The 23,155-nt window shown below is 38.5% G+C and overlaps 1 protein-coding gene across 5 annotated transcripts in view; it reads left to right on the top strand.

The window, feature by feature from the left end:
* LOC121930655 (2-amino-3-carboxymuconate-6-semialdehyde decarboxylase-like) overlaps positions 1 to 23,155 on the top strand; it is a 62,727-nt gene that overhangs the window by 6,578 nt on the left and 32,994 nt on the right. For 4 of the 5 annotated variants that reach the window (XM_042467413.1, XM_042467325.1, XM_042467502.1 and 1 more), the window contains exons 2-8: positions 3,167 to 3,211; positions 11,748 to 11,844; positions 15,553 to 15,602; positions 17,933 to 18,169; positions 19,089 to 19,182; positions 21,154 to 21,249; positions 22,719 to 22,891. In XM_042467413.1, the coding sequence (XP_042323347.1) occupies positions 3,167 to 3,211; positions 11,748 to 11,844; positions 15,553 to 15,602; positions 17,933 to 18,169; positions 19,089 to 19,182; positions 21,154 to 21,249; positions 22,719 to 22,891 (792 nt within the window). Of the gene's footprint in view, positions 1 to 3,166; positions 3,212 to 11,747; positions 11,845 to 15,552; positions 15,603 to 17,932; positions 18,170 to 19,088; positions 19,183 to 21,153; positions 21,250 to 22,718; positions 22,892 to 23,155 lie in introns of those variants that run through there. The other variant, XM_042467893.1, reaches the window with a different exon arrangement.

The following is a 23,155-nucleotide window of genomic DNA, read 5'->3' as shown; positions in this document are numbered from 1 at the left end:
CGATACTCTTAGGAACTGAGACCATCGGTTAGGGTCACCAAAACATGAGGAACTGTATTAAAGGGTCACTCAGTAAATTTTAAAAAATAGATGTTACCTTAAACAGTAACAGAAACTGGTGCATTGCATTCTTTTCACAGCAGTTCTGGTGCTATTGCAAATATTCTATATAAAGGCAGTTAGTTCCACTACCCTGGGTCATTGTGACAGCAGAACATCTGTGTATTGCCCCGATCACTTGAAAAGATGATATGGGGACAGCTTCTAAAAAGTAAATGACACATGGATTAAATGTGCAAAATATATTTCTTCTTTCACACAAACACACCTGTACTTACTTTCCCTGACCAAGAAGTAAGTGGGGAAGAATTCTCCCCTCCTCCCTTTTCAGAGTCCTTTTCTTGTAAAATGTGGATGCCTACCCCTTGCAGCATGATTACAACTCTCCTGTGTTTCAAACTGGTGGATCTCACCCTCCCATTTCTTTAATTCTGTGATTGGCAAGTAGTTAGACGTTACAGGTCTACTCCATAGGTCCTTGGGCCAAATGCAAAGCTTAGAAAAGTTACTTTTGGATTATAACTCCTAGAATTCCGCAGACATCATAGAAAAGTTATCCAAAAACATCAAAGTATTTTTGTTTCAAAACTGCAGTCTGGATATGATATTAAAACAGGGACTTCATCTGCCAGAACTCCTCACCATTATCTATGCTGGGCAGGACTGATGTGAGTTGCAGGCCAACAACTTCGGGATAACTGCATTTTCCCCACCCCTATATTAAAAGGGAGTATGGGAAGAGACCCAATTTGGATCAGGGCCACAAGGTAAGGAGTAGTTAACACCTTCATCTGTTCCCTAATGGAAAGCAGTCCTCCAGAATTTCACTTGTGGAAGAAAAACAGGTGCAAAGGAATGTCTGTATATTTCTTCCGATACAGCTCTGAGAAGTCCTCTTGTGCCCCAGATTATTTCAGTGTCTTTGATCTACATGCATTTTGCTTTGCTTTTCCAACACCATAGTTATTTGTACCTATCTCAGCCAAATTGCTCCCATTTGCTTGCACTCAGTCAGAAAAAAATGTGGAGATGGATGAACCTATCTCCATCATGCCCACTTTGACTCTTCAGTACAGGGCCAAAAAACAACGGGTAATAACAGCATTGCCCTCTCCCTACCCTTTCATGACATCGGTCATTTCACACTACACAATTATAGCACTATGATTCTAATTTAACAGCCATGGCTACATCCTATCAATCCTGGGGCTTTTACAAGTGTAAGGTATTGGACTTGCAGAAGTTCTTAAACATCAGTATTCCAGATGTTTGGAACTTCAGGTCCCATAATTCCTGACCATTGGCTATGCTGGCTGGGGTTGTGGGATCTGATGTCCATAAGATCTGGAGGACCAGCAGCTGAAAACAACTGCACTAGAGGTCTCTGGAAATCCCTAAACTGGAAGTCCCAGAATTCCATTGGATGGATTCAGAAGAGTTAAACTGAAATAATCATGTTATCATTGAATAGTGTAAAAGGCCCCGTATTGAAGAAAGAAATAGAATAAGTGGTTGCTGTTGCCTTTGCTAACAACATTGGAGAAAAGGCATGGTGGCCTTTTGTTGATTCTGTTGTACATTCATGAGTTGCATCCAGAATAAGTTAAGGGCACACAAGATTACATACATTTAGACATTATTTATAGAGTTGCTGCTCAAACGGTTAATGACATCTCTTTGTGATAGTACTGTATGTCTTCACCTATATATTTGCATTTAGTGTCTTTTGTTCTGTGACTGGTCATTGGAACATAAATGCAAGCTTAAATTGCAGATCTCATTAGTGAGGCTTATATCTCCTTGGAAATCTCATTGTAGAAAGTAAACAGGTCTGTTAATATGATGATGATAAATAATAATAATAATAATAATAATAATTTATTTATATCCCGCCCCTTTGAGGTCAATCGGGGCAGCTAACAGCAATAAAATACAATACATTGTACATCAAAATTCCCTCCCCCCCCCCTTAAAAAATAATTAAATCAATTATAATTAAAACCAACAAATTAAACAAAATTAACACATACATATCATTACAAGACAAAAACAGAACAGAACAAAACAAAACAAAACAAATAAAACAGTAAACTACGGTAGCATTTCCAGAGAGGACCTTGGGGACTCTCATGAGAAGAGGGATTCCTGAGGCCGGGGTTATCTATGCATGGCAGGGGGTTGGACTGGATGGCCCTTGCAGTCTCTTCCAACTCTATGATTCTATCCCAGAAAGGCCTGCCAGAAGAGATCCGTCTTGACAGCCTTTTTAAAGCTGTCTAAAGATGTCAATTGACGCATCTTTGACCCTGCTTATTGTACAACGTCATCTCTGTTGCTGCTTTGCCTTCAAACTGTTGGTACAGCGGTTTCTCTTTTAATTGACAGGACAACTTGTCAATAAGCTCCCAATTCCTCTGCTTTCCCATCATTCCTTAGGTGTGATACATTTCTCCTGCTGCAGTTTTGATATTGGGCAGTCATATGGTGTCAGTGGATGTGATTCCTGAACAATTAAAAACAACAGCAACAATAATATATTACAAAATGCATTTTGGTATCTCAACAGACTAGAAAGTGACTAAAATGTTTATTGTTTAATTTGCAATGGGTGGAACAGTCTCAGTGCCCATTCTCAGGAGCCCTGTGTTTAACTAGTCCAACATCTTAGTTCCATGATGCAGACTTAGCTAAATTAATTCATAAGAGGGACTCTATAAGCAGGACATTAAGATTTAAAACTTTTAGGCAGGAATTAGTCTAGTTTCAATATACAGTTGACCCTCCCCATTTGCAGCTTTGACTTTTGTGGATTTGATTATTTACTAATTTGATTACTATATTCTCTTTTTAATTTATGTTTTCCACTTTCACAGGTGCTTCACATCTAACCCCAAAGAATGTGGAGGTCCCACTGTAACTGAAGGCTTGCAAATACAAAAATGCTACTTATTTGAATCTGAACAATAGAGGAATTCTCATCTATCTCAGGGTTATCCCTAAAATGGCAGCCTTATTTTTTTTCTCAATCTGGTTCTTTATATGGTAATCTTAATTACTGTTTCTATGGGTGTTTAATTAATTATTGTGTCTATACTTTTTCTTGTAGAGATATGGTTATGGGGGATGGATTCAGCTGGAGCAACACAATCAGGTAATCAGTTTGTTCTTAATATGTTTTGCAAGGAAGGAGAAGACAAAAGCCAGGTTTTTGGCCAAAATGGCAGATGGAGAGGTTCCACTCAATGCTTTGGCTGGGAACCCAGTGATATCGGGAGGTGTAGTGTTGCCTTCTGTTGCTATTTGGATCATGGAAAGCTGTGGAGGGTATCGACCTACACTTACGGTTCCCTACCCTAGCCTTAAAGCTTGATCAATATGTGACAGTATGACAGAAATGTGAAACCATAATTTTGTTTCCACTGCTATATTTTAAAATGCAAGTTTGAAGGCAATATATGTCATGTATTCATAAACACTGGTTGTGTAACTGTGGTCCTGACTTCTGTTTTGTGGGATTTTTAGGTGTGTGTTTTTAGTATACAGTATTTAGTCTTTACAGTTTTACAGTTTTACTTTAAATTGCCTTATATTGTTCAGCTCTGCATCACCTAGAGAATCTAGGTCATTTGGTGATGAGATTATTAGGTGATAAAGAAACATAACAATAAATCAGAGAAAGACAGAAAAGAGATAGATGATAGATAAGAGAAACTGGCAGTCAATGAGTAGGAAAGCATATACAAAAATTGCAGGTTCTCTTCACTTCTTAATCTTATGCAAAGACAGAAAATGAATGAGCTTATATTTTGAGGGCAATGAAGAAACTCTAAAACTATTTCTGCCACTTTTAGAGTGCCTTATCATTTAATTTTATAAAAGTCATGATAACAGTGATTGTGAGATTTTGTAAATAATCTCCCAGTTTCAGCAAACTGAGTTGCCCCTTCACAAAATGCTCACTGAAGATTCAGGCCTTAATCTCAATTCATCAACTGTCAGTCCCTCATAGTAAGTGAAATGAATCTGGTCTCAAATAACCTACCTTATTTGCTTGTTTCTGTATCCCAGAAGTACATAATTAGTATTTCATGGGAAATCCTATAGCATATAAACTGGTGCCAATAAAGTGTAAATAATTACTATGTAAATAATTTGCAGAGGGGCACACATTGCCTAGGCAAAATGCAGTGAACAGAGAATAATACATAAAGCAAGGATATCATGTATAGAAGAAGGCCATTAATGTCCTTTTAAGATTCTCCCAGAAATTAATCTCTGGGGTGCCTATCACCACCACCTCCAAATTCTGTAAAGAGCACTGGTATTTTGTCTTTAAACTTTTACAATTTTACTTTAAATTGACTGGTGCCAAAGTGGTTAAATGCCTGTGCTGCAGCCACTCACTCACAAACCACAATACCAGCCAGGGACTCAGGGTCAACTCAGCCTGGCATCTTTCCATAAGTTGCTAAAATGAGTACCCAGCTTGTTGGGAGCAATTAGCGTACACTTTGTAAACCGCTTAGTACATTGGTAAACGGTGTAGAAATGTACTTGTTATTGCTATACCTCTAAGGACTATATTACATGTGACTTTTAAACTAACATAAAAATTGGATCACAGCTTCTTTGGCGATACCTATCACAGGATGCCATCTCCCTCTCATCACTGCCTTGTCCTTGCAAAATGATTAGCTCACACCTTGCCACTGATAGGGAAAATGGCATCTTGCCATTGATAGGCTCCCAATCTTGCGTGTATAGCACTAGTCCTCAGGTGTGGTAAGTTACTCCTGTGTCAGTCATTGTGCATTCTTGTATCTCCTCACTGTTCCAAAACAGCCTGTTTGGTTGTTGTTTTTTAAACTGCATTAGCACAACTTTGGAATTGTATAAAAAAGTTCTGTTCTGGTACCAGGTTTTTTGTTTAAAGGAATGCATCTACCACATTAACTGAAGTTTACCTGTAGTTGAATATTTTGCTACTAAAGTGCTAAAGGACACTATATTTTTTTAATTGTATGTACAGCGCTGTGTAAATTTACAATGCTATATAAATAAAGTTTAATAATAATAATAATAATAATAATAATAATAATAATAATAATAATATATTGGATAATATCAGAGCTCTGGGGGGCTGTTACATGTAAAGGGTACTAATACAACTGCTCCTGAAAAAATGTGCACTTACCAAAATCTTTAAAGTAGTTCACAGAGGAAAGTAGTTGTGGCCCTCCTGAGAAACTTGTTAAAATTGCTTTCTCCACTCCCAGTACTGTGTAAATCTACAGCGCTATATAAATAAAGTTTAATAACTTTATTTATTGTCTGGGACAATGGAAAGGAGATGGATAGGGGCATGTTAAGAAGCAAATAACAACGAAGAAAGACCTGCAGAATGAGAGGACCATTCTGCAGATGCCACAGGATAGGAAATTGTGGCAGGATATTGTAGGAAAGTACTATGAGCCACATGGTCCAATTCTTCTTTCATAAGCTAGTCAGCTGCCCTCAAAAACAATGGAGGACACTGCTTATCACTAACGGTCTAAGATGTCAGCCCACAACTTTTGTTCACGGTATAGAGTCACAGTCTTAGCATTTTGACATCAAGATGAAATGTTAATTTGTTTTAACTTAGTCTGTAACCCCGCTTCGATCCAACTAGGAGAGGTGGGGAAACATAAATAAAAAATTATTATTATTATTATTATTATTATTATTATTATTAAAATAACAGTTCTGGGGAGTACTGGTGAGCATGAAAGGTTTAGGAAAGCTTACATACCCCCCTGCAGCCGCTCATTTCTATTATTCATCTTTTTGCCTTGGTAAAGATGCTTTACAGTTTAATTTAGTAATTATTTTATCTAAATGCACTGTTACATGGTGAGAACTACAGTTTACCACCTGAAGGGATTTTTTTTCCTTACAGTAAATACCAGTTCTTGCCACATAACATTAAAATAAGGGAGGGGGTAACATATTCAGTGTAGTTTGACTGCATGAAAAATTATTATATTGAAATATATATTTCCTTAAAAAACAAAGTACACCATGCAGTTCAGTTTTGCATAATCCTTTCTTATGTTCTGCTAGGATTTATGAAAGTGAATGCCCATTACTGTTGGAACATGCTGTACTATAGACCACTATTTGCCTTATAAAGTAAATTGATTTAGCCTGAAGACAGAAAGCCTTAAATTAACTTTTATGAAGAGTTCAGTGTGGCAGTCATAGCTTGCAATGGAAAACTAATTTTCTCTGAATCCATGTGTCTAATAATTACTGTGGAGCCTCTGCAAATCAGCCCCCAAATTGAATTTAACTACAGATCTGGAAAATAACTTCTTGTTTTTAGAAACAATCTCTGTGCCCGGAGCATTGACATCGATGACAGTATAAATATGGAATTTCAGCCCACACCTTCTGCAATGAGTGAAGTTCTGCCTCTGGCAGGCTAATTGATCTAAGCAGGTTTGCTTGCATGTTCTTTACAGGGCTTGTCACTGTTTGCCTGCCATTAATGCAGATGGAGTAGGAACAGCCACCATTCTTTAATTAGGACATTGCTCATTGGAGACTCTATTTCACAGCACACTCCTCAAGGCCATTAGAAAGGCTATTATTTAACTTGCTACAGACTGCGTTTGTTTATGCGAGTTTCAAAAGATCCCTTAGATAAATTACAGCTTTTCTAGCAGCAATGATTCCCTACACCAACGTGCTAGAAAAAGAACCATGGTGTGCCTACCAAAATATCCCCAACCATCTATATTTAAACAAGATGCTTGATTCTATCCAGACTTTTCCATCTTTCCTAAACAGCTTGGTGCCTACTGTATAATAAACAACAGAGGGCTCATATTCATAATTTATACTCTCTAGGAATGTATGGTTAAGTTCTCTCCTCCTGGTGGTTTGGAAAACTCAGTTCTTGAGAGGTATTTGCCAGAGGAATCAGATGGCAGCACTGTAATTATAGCCTGTGATATTTGGAACAATCTTCTTGATTTGTGACACTGCTGCCAAGTCATTCTTAGAGCTGTCCAGAATATAGTCACACTTAGGGTGGGGTGGAGATGGAGGTTTTCAAATATTCATCACTCATAAATAATGCATCAAGCTAATCACATATTCAAGGTTAGATCTGACCTTTCTTAAATTTCATGATGGATTTTAAGCACCGGTATGGAGCAAAACATATAGTTGTAAAGGTGCAAAAGATTGTACAGAGCTTAGTCAAACCCTTGATGCAAAAAACAATGTAGCTCAAGTGCCTTGTCTGGCAAGTGACTGATTTTATTTGAAAATATAGCCAAGTGCCAGCATCTGTAGAAGCCGCATGACACTCAGCCCAAAATACTGTAGTGAAGCCATAAGAGGCCTGTGAGTGTCTTTAATGATGCACCAAAGCTTCTCTCTCACTTAAATGAATTTATATTAATAAATACATTAAATGTGTCTCACATCTAGGTTTTGCCAATCTTTGGATTCAGCCACTCAGGGGCATTACTACAGGGAGTGTGGGGTTGATGGACTACACCAGGTGACACCTCAGGGGGTACTTGATCTCACCAGGCTGTGTTTGCCCTGCCTGCCTGCATAATGATTTCCTTGGGGAGGAAAATAATATTTGATAATGTATTTATAGTCAGCCCTCCACATCTGCGACTTTGACTCTTGCGGATTTGATTATTTGTGGATTTGATTAATATGTTCTCTCTAGAAATTGCTAGATCTTTGGTGTGTGCACGCATGGCTTTCGACCCCCCCAGGTGCCTCGGTTGGCTTGCCTCGGGTGCCTGGGGCTGGGATGGTGTTGTTGTGTGTGTGCGTGTACTGCTCTTGCTCCTTTAATACCTTAGGCTGGCTTGCCTGGAATGTCCATATGATAATATCTTAACATGCCTATTGTTAATTAATCTCTCAATCAGTGGCTGAATCGAGAGGTGGGACTCACCCCACGTACTGCTACTCTTGGTGTGCTTCTGTTAATTATTGTTTGTATTGTGGTATGGTTAATTGTACTTTTGGGCAATGGGATGTATATTTCTTAAACTAGAGCCTTATGAATTCCCTTCCTAAACCCTCATGTTTAAAAAGGCCTGGATTTGAAGGGCACTGTACTATATATGAGACAAATTCTGAAGTCTCTTCTAAGCATTTTTTACTTAGAGTTTAATGTTTAATTATTTCAGATATGGACAAAATTAAGATTGTCTCTCTCAATGTAAAAGGACTTGAATTCCCCCCCCCAATATACCTGGGTTAATAATTATTTGAAAACACTTAAACCAAGCATTTTTTTTTACAAGAAATGCACAGAAAGGGCATAGGAAACATTCTAGCATGATCTCCCTTTGACTCACAGTACACAACTGGAAATTCTAACAAATCCAGCAGTGTTGTGATATTGTTTGATAGAACATGTCCTTTTCAGGCTGACAAAGTAATCCGGGACCTTTGGGTCTTTACTTAATATTGAAAGGTATTCTGGCCAATGAAATCTTCACACTGGCCACATTTTACTCTCCAAACAATGACCAACATGCCTTTATGGCTTCTTTCCTACAAACCTTAGGAGAGATAGCAGAGGGCAATATCATTATAGGGAGTGATGAAAACAAAGTCCTAGATTACACAGAAGACAAATCACATCCTCCCAGAAAGATGAAAAAGAAAACATCACCAGTATCTGACTAGACATGGACTTATAGACCCCTGAAGAGCTCTACATCCATCCTGTAGAGACTACACTTTTTATTCAAACACACACCACACCTATTCTAGAATAGATTACTTCATCATTCCAAAATTATCCCTTCCTAGCATTGCTGATGTACAGGTAGAGTCTATCAGTTATTCAGACCATGCTTCCACAACATTAGTCTGGCAGCTTGGACCTGATGTACCAAAAATGTATATCTGGAGATTCAGTCCATATCTCCTCATAAATGAATGTTTTAAAAAACAGATTCAAGATGAAATAAAACAATTTTACCTTGAAAATAGATCACCTGAGACATCTGAGGCCTGAAGGGCAGGGTAACACAAAAGAGACTTAAGGGAGCCATGAGGCAAAGCCTCTTCCAAGAGATTGAAAAGCTATAATTAGCTCATTAAAATTTGTTCGATTCAGTTCCAGAGGAAAAAAGCAGAGCTGGCAGCTCTTGACAACAGAAAGATTCAAACTGCCTTACATTACACTAAATCTTATTATTATGAATTTAACAACAAAAATGCTCAACTCCTTGCTAGAGATGTCAAGCGTAAGGTGGGGAGGAAAGCCATATCCATACTCACTTTCCCTGAAGGGAATATAGTGAAAGCTCCTGACAAAATTATGAAAGAATTTCAGAACTTTCATTCTACACTATATACAGTGGACCCTTGTTATATGTTTGGTTCCAAGATCCCCCCGTGGATAACAAAATCTGTAGATGCTTATGTCCCATTAAATATGATATTGCAAAATGGTGTCCCTTATAAAAAATGGAAAATCAAGGTTTGATATTTGAATTTTTTAAAAACATTTTCAAACTGTGGATGCTTGAATCTGTGTATAAAAAACCCATGTATAAGAAGGGCTGACTGTACATCTGAATTGCCACAAAATTTTGACAATTTATACAATTTCTAAATCTGAAGAAGCTCAAAAATTTTCATAAATCACTGTTAAACAATTCCCCCAGATGAACTCAAAAAGACAATATCTAAGCTGAAACAGATGGCTTCTCAGGTGAATTTTTACAAATTGTTATTTGATCAAATTTCATCCCATCGTATTGCACTTTTTAACTCCATTCTTAATAATGCTCCTGTGCTGACAAATTGGCATAGAACTTGAATAATTCCAATCCCAAAAACCAAAGAAGATTGCCCAGAAATTGAATATTTCTATCCTTTTGCACTCCTTAATCAAGATGCAAAAATATTTACCTGTATTATGGCCTCCAAAATAAATGAGTTTATTTTAGAATGCATTAATCCTGACCAGGTGGGCTACATGCCAGGCTGATGCCTACCAGACATCTGCAGAGTACTCAATAGCACCCACCATTTCAATCAGTCAAAGACTCCTCTAGCCTTACTTTTGCTTGAAGCTTTGAAAGCCTTTGACAGGTTGGAATGGCCATTTCTTTTTGGGGCCCTTCAAGGAACGGATTTTGGAGATGGCTTCATAGCAGCACTTCACCTTATCTGAGGGAAATCAGAGGCGACAGTATTGGTCAATGGCCTCGACTCAACACCTTTTGCACTTTCCAGGGACACGAGACAAGGATGCCCATTGTCACCCCTCCTATTTGCACTCACAATAGAGCCCTTGTCTAACATAATTCGGCATAATGCTGATATCACTGGCCTTTGCATCAACAACTAACACCATACGGTTGTACTTTATGCTGATGATGTATTGATTTTTTTTATCATGCCCAGAATTATCATTTCTGCCTCTAAATAGGACAATGGAGACTTTGGGTAGTTAAGATCTAAAAGAATTTAGAAGCAACTACAGTCATTAATCTTTTTAAAAAAAACTTTTGAGTTTTTTTTTTAAAAAGTGTTTGAAAAAAGAATAAAAACCCCAAAAGTTTTAAGCTACAGGCCAGCACAGGTGTGACTGGCTCCAGTTATTCAACAATTCAATACACTTCACTCTCATGCAGAGATATGCTTTTTCCATCACTATTAGAATCATAGAATCGTAGAGTTGAAAAAGACCACAAGGGCCATCCAGTCCAACCCCCTGCCATGCAGGAACTCTCAATCAAAGCATCCCTGACAGATGGCCATCCAGCCTCTGCTTAAAGACCTCCAAGGAAGGAGACTCCACTACACTCCGAGGGAGTGTGTTCCACTGTCGAACAGCCCCTTACTGTCAGGAAGTTCTTCCTAATGTTGTGGTGGAATCTCTTTTCCTGTAGCTTGCATCCATTGTTCCAGGTCCTGTTCTCTGCTCAAGAAAAACAAATATTTAGGCTGAGACCTGGAAAGCTCTTACTCTGATGAGTCTTGTATTTGAAAAACGGTGCCTCTCCTGTTCAGATTTTCATCTGAGCCAAGACAAGACTAATTCTTTTTTAATGACAGATCTCAAAACCAACAACAAAGCAGTACTTTAATCAATTTGCACACACTTTCATTCAAGTATATGAAATAACTAGCCAAGCATGATCTATTTGGCTAGTATTTCTTAAACTCATAGAACTGTAAGGTATCCCAAGGGTCATCTAGCCCTTGTCAATTCCCAGTGCAGGAATTCACAGCTCTGAATCAGCATAATGCCTTTCATGCACTGCAGTAGTAAAAGTATTCACATAATCTTACCACTTGTGAAAGAAGTGGTACCTTCTAGATATACTGGATTATAACTCCCACCACTGGAGCTGTAATTTAGCATATCTGGAACATAAGGCTCAGGGAGTCTGCTAGAGATACTGGAAGGATACTAACATGTGATGTGGATTGAGTCACAGAGTGGACCTTTTCCTATTGACTCCAGGTGGGTGGTTTTCCCTGATGGATAAGCTGCATTTGGCTCCCAGTAACAAAGGCAATGTGAGCAAAGAGCCTAAAGATCCCAGATACTTTTTTGAAAAATGAAAAATTGATTTAAAAAAAAAACATATCATTGTTTTTTAAAAAAGACTTTGTACTAATGAATGTTTACCATCTTACAGGAGGAAGCAAAAATGATGAAAGATGGGAAAGTTTTCAGAGTTATCCAAGACAACTGTTGGGATCCAGAGGTTCGAATCAAACAGATGGACCAATCAGGTATCATCAATATGGACCTGGATGACAAGACAGATCCAGTAGGAGACATGCAGCTTCTAAGGGAGTAGATACACTGCAGAATTAAAGTACTTTGACACCACTTTAACTGCCATCCATTATCACATCTGTCTCCTACAGAACCCTGGCATTTGTAGTTTGGTGATGCATCAGAGCTCTCTGCCAGATCAGACTGAATACCTTACCAAACTACAAATCCCAGGATTCTGTAGGATAGAGGGATGCAGTTAAAGTGGTGTCTAATTATACAGTGTGGATACACCCTAAGAAGGGTTGGGGCAACTGCTTGCTCTCTGCTGGGGCAATGACAACAGGCCCCATTTTCTGCACTTAGGAATTCCTTGCAGTCCACACCAACTGACAAATTACCCCACCACCACCCCAAAAAATTAAAAGTACTGGTTTTGTACTTCTGGTTTGGAAAAATGATTACTGTATATACTTAACTATAAGTTGACCTCATGTATAAGTCAAGGACAGGTTTTGGGGCCACAATTATGGAATCATAGAGTTGGAAGAAACCACAATGGCCATCCAATCCAACCCGCTGCCATACAGGAAATCACAATCAAAGCATCTCCGACAGATGGCCTTCCAGCCTCTGTTTAAACACCTCCAAGGAGGGAGACTCCACTACACTCCAAGGGAGTGTGTTCCACTGTCGAACAGCCCTTACTGTCAGGAAGTTCCTCCTAATGTTGAGCTGGAATCTCTTTTCCTGGAGCTTACATCCATTGTTCCAGGTCCTAGTCTCTGGAGCAGCAGAAAACAAGCTTGCTCTCTCCTCAATACGATATCCCCTCTACGATATTTAAACAGGGCTATGATATCACCACTTAACCTTCCTTTCTCCAAGCTAAACATCCCCACTTCCCTAAGTCATACCTTATAGGACATGGTTTCTTGACTCTTCACCATTTTAGTTGCCCTTCTTTTGGATTTTGACATGACCCGTGGATAGGTAGAGTGTAAAACCTAGAGGCTCCTTCAGTGTGTGTATGCGAGCAGCAAGAGGGAAGCTGCAATCAATACAAGGCTTCAGTGTTTCAGCCCTCACTCTGAGACAGCAAAGCATGCAGGTGAGGGACTGTTAAGTAAACAGCAATCAATCAATCAATCAATCACCAAGGACTCTATCAGCTTGGCTCAGGAGAGAAAGAAACTGCATGGGGAAATCTGAAAGAGCTGCTATTACATCACCATACTGACCCGTAAATAAGTCGACCTAGGATTTTGGGGTCAATTTTTGGCCATAAATTTTTAGACTTACAGACTAGTGTATATGGTACATATTAAACAGTGCCCTGTTTAAAAGGTGAACTTTGCAGGTACAGGGGGGAAAAAAGAGGCATCTGGAGAGAATCTTGGGTGAGGGACTGAGATGCAGTTCAAAACATCTAGAATCTAAACATTCTGAGCTACATGCAGTCCCTTAACAGTGGCCACCCTCACCTGGAAACTGAAATCCCAAACATCTGGAAGGCCAAGGATTCCTCACCTGTGCTATAAATGACTCTTTACCAGAATAGTCCACATTATTTTTCAGAATATATTAAGGAAGGCCAGTTAATATGAAAAAAGGGGAGGACCCACAATGATCTGTGACACCCTAAGAAAGAATGGCACTTCATTGACAACAGTTGATTTAAACAGGCACAAAATGTAGACTGAGAACACGGTGAACATATGTGCACACTGAACAGACTGCAGGACACACCTTTAATCTCAGGATATTAAATTCCATTGAAACTGACACCAAATAGTCACACTTACCTATTTGTTATCATACTTCTCTGCTGTCCATATGTAGAAACTGAAGCGTCAGTGCCTATTTCTTAATATCCACTGCCACCTTTTACAGTTCTATTGAAATCTCAGATTATAGGCACAGGATTAATTTAAATGTTAAAATACGTATGTTATTATTTATTGCTTATTTATATTTTAGGTTGCTCAGTTTTATAGAAGCTTACAAATTATCAATATTTTTTAAATGCAGAATTTCTACAAAAAGTTTTTTTCTAATTAACTATTCACCATTAAACTCAATTGCAGTCCTACTGTTGTCACAACATGGCAAAACCACTGATTTCACCATTCCACCCCCATAACGTACAGCATTGGTTCCCAAACTTTTTACCCTTCTCACCTGCTTTACATTTGTGTGTGAGCATCCCACCCACCCTGATCAACATAGTATATGAATAAAAATCTTTTGTTTGTTTAGTGTGCAGATTTCAATCCACACATTCATGTATATTCATATTTCAACATTTTGTACAGAAATAGCTCTCTTTCGCCTCCTTCCTCAGGCAGGGACTCCAAGCACCCTCCTTGCTTTTCTCTTCCCCTTCTGGTCAGAAAAGTTTTGGAAAGCAGATGAGGAGAAGAGGAAAATAGGGCCTCCAAGTATTTTACCCCACTTGAGCAACTCTCAGATTCAGACCTGGAACTATTGGGAGAATAGTTTGGGCATTCTTCAAGAGCAATTCACTGGTGTTAGATTATGTTGTTTATTATATTAATTTGTATCCCAACTTTCTCCCAAAATTGGGACCCAAAGTGGCTTACTGTCTAAAAACGTAGAATTAAAAACTTACAGAAATAACAGTTAAAATGAAATTAAAGTATTGTAAAATTAAGACAGAGGCCAGATCTGGCATCTCAAGGAATGGGTGCAGGTGGCACACGTTTTAAATGTACAAAGGCACGCTTGATCATTGTAGAAACCTGGGCCTCAAGGCTGAAAGCTGAGTCCAGGAGTGCTCCCAAACTGTGAACCTGTGTCTTCAGAAGGAGTGTAACCCCATCTAACACAGGCTGAATCCCTATTCCCTGATATGCTTCTGACTGACCAGGAGTACCTCTGTCTTGTCTTGGCGGGGGGTGCACTCGACGGCCCCTATGGTCTCTTCCAACTCTATGATTTTATTATTCCATGAATACAGTACAATGCTTATTATCCTGAATGGGAAATATCATCAGTTTCAAAAGATGGAAACACTATCTGTTGGCAATATTGGCAGTGTTATGTTTCAGCAGATTTTTTTGTTCCAAAGATGGCTTCTGAAGTGATCCCTTTTGCTGTAAATGTGTGAAAATTTGTTCAAACTCAGTGTGCATTGATTCCGCTACACAGTATCATGAACCAAGGCTCTCTCTGAGAAGCTGCATTGCACGAGTTTTTGAGCCAGTTGCAAGAATGATCTATTTGGATTCAGGGCCTGGAAGATTACTTTTTGAAAGCAATTTGTTTCCATATTTGGAAGGCATTATTGGGAGGATGTAACTGTTATAAGACTTGTTGCATTGGACATTGTTCTTCTGTTAGTTTCATGTATGTATGTATGTATGTATGAAGGAAGGAAAATCTCCAGGTTGATCAAAGTGATATAAAGAAGAATCCCTGTCAAAATGCTTATTAAAATTCCCTTTAAAAAGTAGAATTCAAATTTAACTACAAACTATTGATTGTTACACAATAAGTAATTGTTTATTAAGTTATTTAATAAGTAATTTAACTCATACACATTTTATATTATATTATATTATATATTATATTATATTATTTGAAATGAAGTATTGTCAGTCTGTCATCCTCTGCAAAAATAATAAATTGCACTTAATATATAGAATAATCCTTGGATTAGCTGCATATTCTTAACCGCTTGTACATATTCTGTTCAACAGGAGTCACTGTCCAAGTCCTTTCTACAGTGCCTGTCATGTTTAGCTATTGGGTAAGTAAATTTAGAATAGTATATTGCAAAAATTAAGAGCAGCATATGCTAAAAAGGAGGCAGTAATCTTGAAGCTAAATCCAATGTTATTTCCAACTAGAGTAGACTCATTGCAATCAAATAGACTTATATGTATTATCCTACTAGAGAGGCAGGCTAGCTCCAACAGGAGCCCTCCCTCCAGTCCCTCTCCCCTGATCCAGGTGGAGGTGGAGAAGAACTGCTGGCCCTCATCCCCTTCCCATCCACCACTCCCTTCTCCTTTTGTGTCAGTTCTTTTTAGATTGTAAGCCTGAGGGCAGGGAACTGTCTAATTAAAAAGATTGTATGTACAGCGCTGTGTAAATTTACAGCGCTTTATAAATAAAGGTTAATAATAATAAAATAAATTCTCATTCTCATTGGGATTAACATTGAATTAGCCCTGGAAATTATTAAATAAGTGCAGGGCATTCAAGGAAATATTTTGGATTCAAACTAGGTTGCAGTTTGGCATTTAAATATGTTTAACTTGTATAGTCAGCCCTCTGTTTTTGCCAGGGGTCCATTCTGGACTACCACCACCCCGTGAAAATGGAGACTCACCGATACTGAATGGGGGAAATGCCCACGAATGAGCACAGGGTACTTGCCATGGGGTTGCTCCCCACTGAAAATAACGAAAGTTGCCCTCCAGGAATATTCAAGACCGTGGACCTCAAGTCCGTGAGAAATGAGGAGCAAATGTATTCATTTATTGTATTTAATGTATTCATTTATTGTATTTAAGTAACCAAGCATAGGACTCCAGCTTAATACCTAAAAGAGACATGTATTTCTCTATGGAAAATTCTGAATACAGTTGGCCCTCGGTATTTGCAGAGGATCTGTTCATGAACGCCACCACACAGATACCAAAATCTGTGGATGCTGAAGTTCTGGTGTCCCCAATGATGGCTTACGCACTTGGCCATACTGCTGTTAGGAACAACAGAACTTCAATGGTGGTCTGCGCACATGGCTGCGCCACCATTAGGGACAGCCCCCATTATCCCCAGTTGCGGTGTGGCATTAGTTATGGCCACCGCATTAGGGACAATGAGACTTAATGATGGTGTGGCTGCCTGCACATACTGCCACAGGACAATGGGGACTGTCCCTAATGTCAGTGCAGCCACATGCATGTGCCACCCTTAGGGACAATGCAGGCTTGCCATCTGTGGATGCTTGGATCCATGGATGGCAAGTTCATGGATACTGAGGGCCAACTGTAATCAATTAGAGGGGGGAAATTCCAAGAAGAATGCATTTTTAGAACCTCAGTTATTCCAGCTAATGTTTTAAATTCATCTTTCATGTTTCTCAACAGATTTATCAAATGCTAGATAGTCTAGATAGCCTAGGCTTTTAATTTGGTAATTTTCTTGCATTGTATGGCTGATCTCTGTAATGATATTAGATCACTGTGTACAAGCAATATGTTTACAAAATGTTATATGTGGAAAAAATGATTTAACTAACCAATTTATACAGTCCTATAATCTTATATTCCCTGCAATATTTCACATTTCATAATTTGTTCTGAAAATTTTTCAGCTAGCTAACTTTAACATGCTCTAGGAAAAACTTTGTAAGATAATGGATTTTCATTGTTATGCATTCAGATATATCATAGGATGACTAATGCTGAAAAGGTCAATGTAGGAGTAAGGACACATAGGATTTAGGTGCATGATTCTTAAAGGTATCACAGAAGATTTCATTGGCATCAATCCAAATAGAGTAGTCCCATTTAATCAATGGGAGTTTGGAAGTCAGTGCTCATGTAACTTTTATTGATTCAGCGAGTCCATTCTAGTTAGGATTAACAAGTGGATTTGGGCTCTCATATCTGTGCAGCTATTCATTTTGGTATTGCCCATATTTCTTGTAAAGCCATAATTGATTGATTGTCAGGTCAAATTCCAGTAGAGGTTTAAAAATGTATACTTGGAAGAAGGTGCTTCCAGGAGCAGCAAAGCACAAAAGGAAAGGAAGCAGTCCTATGCTTAATTTATGGTAGGTAGACAGTTTTAGAATTTGATGCTTCATATCTCAGATCACAGCTAGTGGTTCAACCTATAAAAGCTGTACTGTTCCACATTGCAAGGATTCAAACGGGCATAGTTCTTCCAACAGATCTTTTACTCTTGTTTATGCATTTGTTTTACATGCTTCATCCTCATGTTCTTCACAGAATTGTCTTCTAAAGTCCTACTACTAATTTATACATCCAACCTTTATGTTCTGCTCCCAATTTAAAAGCCACATTTTACATTTTAAATTATTCTTCTGTTAATAATTCTTACCAGGCCAAACCACACGATACCCTAGACCTTTGCCAATTATTAAACAATGATTTAGCTGCTACAGTAATGAAGTACCCAAAGAGGTTCATTGGCCTTGGCACACTCCCCATGCAAGCTCCAGACCTGGCTGTGAAGGAAATGTATCGCTGTGTGAATGAACTTGGATTTCCTGGTGTCCAGATAGGATCTCACGTGAATGACTGGGACCTGAATGCCCCAGAGCTATTTCCAATCTATGCTGTGAGTAGACATCCTCTTGTTTCTAAGAAAGTGACGTGGAAGTCTCTGTGGTAATAGTAGAACTGTATTCTGAGACAAAATCAAAAGCACAGGAATGGAATCTTAAACAGAAATGGAAATAGTATTTATGTTGGTGCTGAAGTTGGGTAGTGCTCAAATAATCATAGCCAGCTCTGTGACTGGACCTTGAACACAATATGCTCCAGTGTAGATGCTGGTGGACTTTTAACTCTTGATGTACCACCTGCATCAGAAGGAAAACCATGGAATCCTGCACAAATCATCAAACATGGTCTTCAAATTTATTATATTACCATTGTTGCTGGTACTGCCACTTGTCAGCATCATCAATAATCAATCCTTCATCATCATTAATTTAGCACTATGTCTACATGTTTCTAATCTGATACCCTATACTGCCATGGCTTTCGGTGCAGTTCTTTTCATATAGAATTAATCTCTGGTTCCAAGGTTAAGAATACTACATGGTTCATCATTATGTCACTTGGTTTCAAATACAAAAGAAAAGTCTCCATCATGCCTGCCAAGCAAAGTTCATTCCAAAGCGTTCCAGGTTACCATCTAAAAACCGAATGTGAAAGAAATCACAGTATATGAGATTACTGTGATTGTCATTTCAAGCAAGACAATCTAACCATTTTGTAGAATTCAAACAACAGAAGGAACGAGGAGGGGAGGTGTTAGAAGAGGCTCCATTGTTCTAGCCTGGTAATGTAAGAGTGAAAGTAGGTGTATGTGTAAATAATAATTCCCTAACAGTATAATTATTATTCTTGTATTATTTATTATTAATTCATTAAAACTCTGGGCCTTCCCATTTTGAAAGTGACAGTTTTATTGCCTGGAATATACTATCTTTAATATTTATCAATCACTTCCTTTTTCTCATTAATTTAAGGCTGCTGAACAATTAAACTGCTGCCTCTTTGTGCATCCCTGGGATATGCAGACAGATGGAAGGATGTCTAAATACTGGTTTCCCTGGCTAATAGGTTAGTAGTGGTGTGGTGTAACCTCAAACCCAAGGGAGGTAAAATAATGTTTATAGCCAAGACTCTGCAAATGAAACACAAATGAAATGTAGAAGAAACATGTTTCTTTCACATTCTCTTAAATTATGGTTACAGCCATAAAACATCCAGAAGTATGTAGTATATGATATATTACAATTAGTAAAATTGCTAATTAATTAGGAAACTGAAACAGAATTTGATTTTATCAAGCGATGGTTGTAACTCATGCACTGCATGACTGAATTAATAGTTTTTGGTGGCCATAGAAGTGAGTGATGTGGCCAAGCACATGCAGTAAACATATGAATGGAATGTAAAAGGCTACAACTTTGTTGGCATAGCTTGAAGAGGCTTAGCCCAATACTGGGTACAGATCTGAGCATTAGACAAATCATTTGCTGATGAACAGAAGCCCACTCCCCGCTGCATGCTAGGGGTGGGATCTATATAATGACAACAGTGGTATCTCACACAGATGGGTCCCTCCCAGAGCCCTCTACACCAAGGTCTCTTAAGGAGACTCCCAACACAGTAATGCAGGACTAGTTTCCCAAACTGAATCCTGTGCCATGTCAAAACCACCTAACAATGGAAAACAGTATTGATACAAACCTATTCAGCCATTAATCTTAGTAATTAAAGCCAAGGGAGAGAGGATGGGATACACTGAAAGCCCAGTGAATGGAAGGTAAAATGAAGTTTCCAAATTTGGAATAAGCATTTGGAGGACAATTTTAACCTACCCTGCTGGAACAGATAGGGAATTTCCCTGTCTAGGTATGACTAAGCAAGTCTTCCCAACATAATAGTTGGCCCACTCTACCTGTCCTCCAGAATATCCATGAAAAACATGGCTTTCTGGGATGAAGGAGGGTAAAGAGGAGGACAGTGCCAGTGTGCACCTGGACCAGAACTCTGTGCTTCTGTTTTACTTTCACCCACAGAGCACAAATTGGGGTCTAGGGACCTACACTGTTCTAAATATCTAATTGAGCAAAACAAAATTCCTTTAGAGTAAAATAGGCAACTTAAACTTACAGATGCTGTGGACTCTAACACTCAGAACCCTTCAACATTCGGTATGCTGGCTAAGACTGATGAGAATTGCCACTCAACAACCTTTAGAGAGTCATAGTTGCCTGCCACTGATCAAAAGAAAGAGAGAAGAATTTATGCTTAAAAAGATCTGTTTCCCACACATATTGATTGCCTAGACTCACCCTGTTCAATAACATATTTTTTTTCAGCTGCAATAAATAAAACATTGGAAATATTTCTGTAGGGTGGCAGCTCACCATGGTGGCAATAATATATCAAATGTGTAAGTGTCATGGAGTTTCCACACCAGTGCCACACTTTCTCATAAATAGCTTGACCAGTATGACAAATGGCTTTTTCATATTATGGCTTGTCACATTTCAGTGTTTTTGGTATCTTAAGATAAGTTGAAAGGAGAAACCTCAAGATACATTGCTACCTCCATCTGTGTCTCTAACCAACAAAGCCCAGAAATGTCTCTGTGGTGTAGCATCATTATGCTCAGTTTTTCAGCATGTAACAGCCAATAAAATGGAGTGGCGACAGGGAAATCCTTACTTTGATAATATTATGTCATTAATAGTGATATACAAGATACTAGGTTACTTTTTACTAGACGTTAGAGGCTATGCTATTGTCTGTTCTAGCTGGTGGATTCTGGGAATTGGAGTCCTCAAAAGTAACATTTCCCGGTTCTGCACAGAAGAGTCAATTGATATCCACACAATTTAACCTGAGCTTAAGTTACTTATTTAGACAATCGGATTCCACAGTAATTGTAAGGAAAGATAAATACTATGGAATCTGATTCATTGTAAAAAATAATAATAATAACTGAAAGACTTTTGAAATTATCATGCATAAAGGTGCAGTAGACATTATTAATATTTTCTAACTCTTTCTTATTAATAGGCATGCCCTCAGAAACAACCATTGCTATTTGTTCAATGATTATGGGAGGGGTTTTTGAAATGTTCCCCAGACTGAGAGTTTGCTTTGCCCATGGAGGTACGTATCAAATAGTTTTATGGCTCAGAATGATTACAATACAACAGAGAAAGAGAGAGAGAAGTACAGTGCCATGTCACTGAAAAACAATTGCTAGGGTCAAAAGCAGAAGAGAGGATTTTTTTTTTTTTTAGCCTGTTTGAAGTTTCTAGAGACATTTGGGTTTCTACCATGTAAACAAAATAAACATATAAAATAAAATAAACTGGAAAATGTGAATGATGGATCTGATGCAATTTTAGTCTAGATGAGCACAAGTGTTTTTAAGCAGAATACTCCACATGGCCAACTCTTATAAATCAACAGAACAATATTGTAGATGTTTATTCAGAAACAAGTTCCACTTTTAATCTCTGATTGAACTGTACTCTTGGAACTCTTTAATGAGAATAAGACCCACCACACTTACCTGGACATAGTTCTTAGTAAAAATGAATATGATTGCACTGGGTAAGGTATACATTCTAGAATAGATCAAAATGTGCCACAAGAAAAGGACAAGAATGCAGGATGCACCAAGAGAACTAAAAGACAATATCATGTAGTTAGCTAGATAAGTGAAAACACTGGCCCAAAATACATGATCAAGAGAAAAGACCAAAGGGAAAATATTATCCTGGCAACAGGAAACAGTTGCAGAAGAAACAATTCTAAGGAGTTTATCACATGAGGCTGCTGCCAAAGCAAAATTACAGCAGGATGGTAGCATCTGTGATTGTACCTTATCACACAACATTGTGTCTGTCCTGTAGTTGCTTCATCTTCCATCTGTTCCCAGAGCGCTCCTTTTCATTGATAGGCAACACCCATCAATGCCTCCCAAAGGCATTGCTTTTCCATTATGGATTAACGTTTGATAAGTTCCTCCTGCTGCAGTACCAATATGGAGGTACTCAAGTGGTGCAAGTGGGCACGATTATATTCCTCTCCCCCTTCCTCATACTATTCCCATGCACACTGTTTTCCTATTCTTTTTTCCAGTTTATTTTATTTTATATGTTTATTTAATCAACTGCTGTGACTGTGCAATTGAAAAATTTAAATATACAGACTGAAGGGCACTCTGGGAAGGTCATAGGGAAGGAAGGCAGAATTATGGAGGCTGGCATGCAGAAAACAGAACCCGGGGCTTTAGCAGCACAATGGCACTTGTGAACAAATGACTATCCCCAATCCAGTATATTTGTGTTACCTACACTAACACAATTGTGATGTCATAGCAACCTGGTGGATGACTTTGGATCTTTCACTCCCTCTTAGATTTTTCTACCTCATAGGGTTTTTGTGATACTACAAATGGGGAGCAGGAAAGACCTATGTATTTTGCCTTGAGCTCTTTAAAGGAAAGATAAGCTATCAATGTATAAATAAATAAAGCCAGTAAAAAAAATCAATATTTCAGTGTGTCCCCAGATTACTAGATGCATTCAATGAGACAGGGATAATGTATAATGTATTTTTATTTTCAGGTGGTTCTTTTCCTTACACACTTGGGCGTATTTCCCATGGATTCAATGTGCGACCTGACTTGTGTGCAGTACATAATAATATTGATCCAAAGAAATACCTTGGTTCGTTCTACACCGACTCACTTGTCCACGATGCACATGCTCTGAAGCTACTGTCAGATATAGTGGGAAAGGTGAGTGAGAGTACCATATTGTGGCCCAAACCCCCATGACCCCTGGTGATGCCCCTGGTGGAGGTCTCTTTATATTGTGGAAGTACAACTCCTATCATCTTTCACTAGTGGTTGAGCAGATTAAGACTGCTAAAAGCTACAATCCAACAAATGTGGTGGTCAACATGCTCTGTACCTGGAGCTATCTATCTTCATAAAGGACTGAGTGAGTTAGCATGTAAGACTGAAGGTTGTTTAAAAAAAAAGTGCTGATCTGCTTCCACT

This window comes from Sceloporus undulatus, chromosome 1 (assembly GCF_019175285.1).
Source record: "Sceloporus undulatus isolate JIND9_A2432 ecotype Alabama chromosome 1, SceUnd_v1.1, whole genome shotgun sequence".
Taxonomy (NCBI): Eukaryota; Metazoa; Chordata; class Lepidosauria; order Squamata; family Phrynosomatidae; genus Sceloporus; species Sceloporus undulatus.
The sequence above is the reverse complement of the archived record's forward strand: the minus strand, read 5'-3'. Positions and strand labels throughout refer to the sequence as shown.